The sequence below is a fragment of the Phalaenopsis equestris genome, unplaced genomic scaffold (assembly GCF_001263595.1).
Source record: "Phalaenopsis equestris unplaced genomic scaffold, ASM126359v1 Scaffold000060, whole genome shotgun sequence".
NCBI lineage: Eukaryota > Viridiplantae > Streptophyta > Magnoliopsida > Asparagales > Orchidaceae > Phalaenopsis > Phalaenopsis equestris.
In genome coordinates this window covers 734085-739878 of record NW_018164502.1, presented here as the reverse complement: position 1 = coordinate 739878, position 5794 = coordinate 734085, and the positions used below count along the sequence as shown (strand labels likewise).

At 37.0% G+C, this 5794-nt stretch overlaps 1 protein-coding gene across 2 annotated transcripts in view; it reads right to left on the bottom strand.

The window, feature by feature from the left end:
- Positions 1 to 394: 394 nt before the first annotated feature.
- Positions 395 to 5794, bottom strand: part of LOC110019496 (transcription factor LHW-like) — a 15815-nt gene continuing 10415 nt past the window's right edge. For both annotated transcript variants that reach the window (XM_020717169.1, XM_020717170.1), the window contains 3 exons: positions 1140 to 1280; positions 918 to 1043; positions 395 to 817 (listed from right to left, as the gene is read on the bottom strand). In XM_020717169.1, the coding sequence (XP_020572828.1) occupies positions 701 to 817; positions 918 to 1043; positions 1140 to 1280 (384 nt within the window). In that variant the 3' untranslated portion in view covers positions 395 to 700. The remainder of the gene's footprint in view (positions 818 to 917; positions 1044 to 1139; positions 1281 to 5794) is intronic.

Sequence of the window (5794 nt, the reverse complement as noted above, 5' to 3'; positions counted from 1 at the left end):
GGCCATGCATATAAAACTTGAGTGTCAGGTATATAACTACATGAATTTATTGTTAGATAGTAACATATAATTCCCCAAAAATTTAAAAAAAAGATGCTCAAACCGAAAGCCGATCCGCCCTTTAAATGACGGGCGGCATTGATTTATGTCTCATCCGTCCAACTCTTCCCTTACAATTATTTATAAAAATTGAAATTAAATATAAATAGGCTTAAAATAATGTATTTAAAATAAATTTCTAGAATTTTTTTAATCTAAGATGATAATAAATAAGTTTTATATTTACGCATAAAATTACTTAAATTAAGCAACATTCTAATAAAAACTATAATAAAATACCCTAGCATTAGAAACAACAAAACACAAACTGCACCTGTCGGATTTCACATTTACATTTTGTTCAACCAGCCACCACATTCCATATCACTAACACAATACATCATATAATCCAAAGGGAATCATCCCAGAAGCTGAAACCAAATTGGACAAAACAAAAAGGAGAAAGAAAACAAAAAAAAAAACAAGCACTAGCAATTCTACAAAATAAGCTTACACACCATTAACAGCCCTAATTACAGCGCTAGCATCCAAGGAAACCATGGGAATGCCAGTCATAGCAGTCAATGCCGAGACCTGCTCTCAGCATTCCCTGAACTAGAAGAAGAGGCAAAATCAAAATCAAACAGCTCATTGAAAAGGATCAGATAAGTTTATTAGGCATGTTGCAGTTATAAACTGGATATGAACTGTTATGAACTGGTTCTAGCGAGCGAACAAGTGATAGAAAAATCTCCATTCTTGTCACATCCCTGTTTGCCTATTCAAGAAAAATAGAAGGGGAAAAAAAGGTTTAGTATTCTTAAGCCAGGGTCACTTAAAACTTGAAATGAGTGCTAAAGGTGAAGACTGATATTTACTTCCACTGCAAAGCGTGCCCAAACTTTGTTTTTGCGAGCTTCCATCACTCCCTTCAGGATGGTCAGACCCAAGCCTCTGATTAAATCAGCTATCTCCAAAAAGACTCCTCGCTCCTCGCAAAGCATCTGGAAAAGAAAGTAGTCATATGAGAAAATCTACTACAGGTTGTTGAAATTGGCGTATTTGTAGCGGAATATTATTAATGGTTTAGAAAATTTTACCTCCACGAGCATTTCACGAGGTGGATTAAGATCCTCGACTATGATCGGACATGTCATGGGTTGAGAACCAACTTCAAATGCCCAGGTTGCACCGCCTTGAAAATTATCTTTTAAGAGGACAACTCCATCCTTACTGATGATCTGATAAACATAAACATCCTCAGGGAAACAAATCTAAAGATGCTTTTCAATTACAAATTCCATAAATAGTCTATATTAAGAAATATAAAATATAATGTACTAATAATCTATAATAGGAATTAATATTATTCATTAGTATTCTATTTCCTCACTGTTGAAAATATCTGATTTTCATATATCTCCGCTTATTGTTCTCTTTTTCTAAAATCTTGTTTATTTGCATTATCCAAAAATTGAATAAACACAGTCATTTCCAATTCTATCCATTCTAGCATTATATCCTAGTCATGACCTATCATCCTTCCGATCTTTCTCCAAAATCTTACCGCTGATGCCGCACTCATCAAACTTCTAATCTTAGGTGACACACTCTTAACACCTCCCTCTGATTGTAACCCGCCTACACCATATTTTGATTCCTCCCTCCATAAAATTCACCTGTTCATCTCAATAAACCTTCTTTCATGACTCCACAATTTGTTTGCACAATGCTGTAGCTAACCTTCTATTACCATCATCTCTATCACACCGATAAAATTTAGAGCCTATCATGTGGTGCATTTCATACATGGATTCTTTATCTATCCCTCGTACTATAGACAATTCTTCACCCAAATCACCCTGCAGCCATGATCAATCAGTTAAACATCACCTATGCTCAATAACGTGAACTCATTTTTGCGAGAGAAACAAAAATTGATTCGAGAGATCCAAAACAAAACTCAAAACAGAAGCGCACAAAACAAGAAATCACAGAAAATTACAAAGATCGCTAAGATTTAGCAAAGAAAAACCCAAGAACGAGAAGAAACCATGAAGCCTCATAAAAAAAAAAGAAATCCACTATGAACAAAATAGAATTGTACAAATTACAGCACACTCAAGCCTCTCTATACTTTCGGAAATCAAGAACACTACATCTCCTTTGCACAAGAGAAATTTTGATCGGTAAAATGGAAACATACATAGGAGAGCTGCACAAAAACGATTACTGGCACCATGCGCTCTGATACTTTCTCTTCTCTCCCACAAGATGTGTTCACATTTGCAATGTGTACCTATATTCTCTAATAAAGATAGTGCCAATGAATTTCGTTTTTACTCCATTCAAGCTTCATCAACTAATCCGAAGTACATGCTCTTATTGACCTCCACAAATTATTTCTACTGATTTCTCTATCCAAAAAAAATATTTGCACTATCTCAACATAGGGCCTCAATGTCAATTATTCACGTTGGATTCACATTACTATATTGGAATCACTCAAGTTCCTCCTCACGCGCTACTCATAACCTTTTGACAATAAAATTTACCATTGATCGCTTCATCTCCAATAATTAGAGTTTCCAAACTCAGCATTTTCTATGCAAACTTGAGTTTTTACAAATGAGTGCTATTAAATTTGAGGGGTCTCCAAACTATGAAATTTACAACTAAAGGCCCCACAACATTTAATTTACACCCGAAGGACTCTGTCATGACTCCATGCCGATGGAACAACGCCGGCGGTGTACAAAATAACGACGATCTGCATAGCAATGAGACGAGAGAGATTGAAGAAATCTTCCACGAACCCCGCATTCGGCTTTTCTCCCCGTCCCCATCTCGTACTCGAAGGCAGAAGCCAGGGTCAAAGCAGGGAGCGCGGTGGCGAACCTGATGGCTTCCTCTTGGTCGGACCGCCGGCGATGTTGCTCTAACCCTCTTCACACCATAACAGTCGGTGTCCCTCTATCTGCATTCATTCGGAGGTGATAACTTTTTTAGCAAACAAACTGAAGTTTCTCCAATTACATTCTCTTTCATTTTGCAAATCCTCTACTCTCCAGCAGTCGAATTCGATCGGTAAGGCGAATCATCATCCACCCTAAAGCCATCAAAATCCTCCTCTATCGAAGAACAAAGGTTCACTCCAACCACTTCTATTACAGTCTCCAATTTGTTCATTTCAACTCTATCGTCGCCATCTAAATCCCCTTCCCCTTCAGTTGCTGAAGCTAAATTTTCCACTTTCCTTGTCTCTGTCGGCGGTGATCCATCAGCAAATTTGAATTATAGTGGGGATTGCACGGAACAAAATTCCGCAAAGAAAGACAGAGTCATGACCAAGTCTTTCAGGCATAAATTAAATATTTTAGTGCCTTTAGCTGTAAATTGTATAGTTTGGGGACCTTCATGTGTAAAAACCCCTAAATTTAAATCATCACATGTGCTAATTATTTATGTTGAATTTTGTGACTAGAGCGGCATAAATTTATTGATGGAAGATGGGACTTTAAACCTAATTATAATCGCCACAATAAAGGAAAAAATAAAACAAAATAAAACAAAATAGGAAATACATAATGAAGGAACAAAGATAATAACAAGTAATAATAAGTAATAATGAATAACAATAAGTAATAACAACTAGGGATTATCATTATAAATCTAATACTCCCCCTCAAATTAGACAGAGATGTCAGTTATGTTTAACTTGAATTTGATGTCATCAAACAAAGGATGCGGAAGATTCTTGGTGAGAATATCTGCTAGTTGACCATTGAAGAATACAAAAGGAACACAAATTTCTCCAGGCTCGACCTTTTTTCTCAATGAATTGTTTGTTCATCTCCACGTGTTTATTATGATGATGCGGGAGTGGAATGTGAGCAATACTGATGAAGGTCTTATTAACACAGAATTGTTACAGCATGATGGAAGTTGACATTCGAAGTTCACAGAGCATTATGCGTAACCAGAGAGTTTCACAGATCCCCAAGGACATGGACTAGAATTCATCTTAAGCACTACTCCGGGCAATCACAAACTATATTTTGTTTTTACACGCGACAAGGATTTCCCATAGAAATAAGCAGTAACTCGAGGTGGAACGTCGATCATGAACCGACCAAACCAAATCAACATTTGTTTAAACAACAATAAAACGAGAGGTTCAACGAGAGAAAAACAAACCTGAGCCCAATGTATCTTTTAAACAATGAAGAATCAGGTGGGCAGCTTCGAGATAGTGCTCATAGAGTTCGTGCGTAAATTGACTCGCTATACCAACAGCGTTGATATGTTGAGGCAAGTATGGGCGAGGTAAATGAGTTTTGACATGCATAACATTGGGAATGTCAGATACTTCTTCAATGGGACCCATAGGAATAGCCACAGGTTTGCATAGAAGAACAATGTTCTCTGTCAAGAAATCAAACACACATTGCGCAGAGACAGACATGCCCCGAGATGACCAAATCACTTTCATGCCTAAGAAGTACCGAAAAAATTTCAATTCATGCATTTCAAGGACAAAGCAAGAAGTTTTTTAAGTACTCCAATGTTGGAAGATTGTTACCTCTAAGAACAATATCTTCAACATAAACAATAAGGTTAGCTACTAGCCATTAGAGGAAAGTCAGAAGAAGAGAGTGTGATCTGATTGAGCCAGAATAAAATCATGGCCCACGACCACCTTTGTGAACTTGTCAAACAGAGCCTTGGGAACTGCTTTAAAGAATAGTGAGACTTTCGCAACCTGCATGCCCGCCCTCTGAAGAAAGTGGAGTCCAAGTCAGGAGGGAGAGACATGTCCACCTCTTTTGTAAGCAATCTATTTAAGAATGCACTTAATCCAGATTCACCACAAGGAATAACATGACTCAAATAGTGTTTGACTTGGTCACTGAAACAAATATATCATCATAGTCAACTTCATTGATCTGTGAATAACCTTTGACGATCAATCGTGTCTTGTTGTGTCCGAAAGATCCATCTGAGTTGAACTTGGTGCTGAAAATTCATCAACACCACACAACTTTCTTACCTTTGAAAAATCAACTCACATTGAATCCGTCGGAGGGCATTTATCTCCTCCATTACTGTCGTTTTCCAAGCTGGATCAACAGGAGCAACCTCAATTATAGCTAGGATCTGATGGTTCATTGGGGCACTAGCAAATGCTCGTAGGTCAATGATAAACTGCGAAAAGAGACATATGAGAGAGCATGTCTAATTGTGTACTTTACTCCTTCATTCAGAGGAGGGGTCATGTTGGGGATGTCGCCCGAAGTGGAGTCAAGGTCCTATAAGGAGGTAGCTAGGTTGTCATATTGGTTCGTTGTTCACGAACAGCTCACATTCGGCTCGTTAAGTAGCTCGTGTTTGGCTCAATCGTTAAGCCTAACGAGTTGAACACGAACAAAATTTTAAGCTCGAAATGTAAACAAGTCGAGCACAAACAAAAGTTTGTTCATTTGTTTTTGGCTCAAATTGGCTCGAATATATATATGTGTTATATACACACATACATACATATATATATGTATATATACACACATACATATATATATGTATATATACACACATACATACATATATATATGTATGTATGTATGTATGTGTGTATGTATGTGTGTGTATATATATATACACATATATACATACATATATACACACACATACATACACACATACATACATGCATACATATATGTATGTATGTGTGTGTATATATATATATATATGTGTG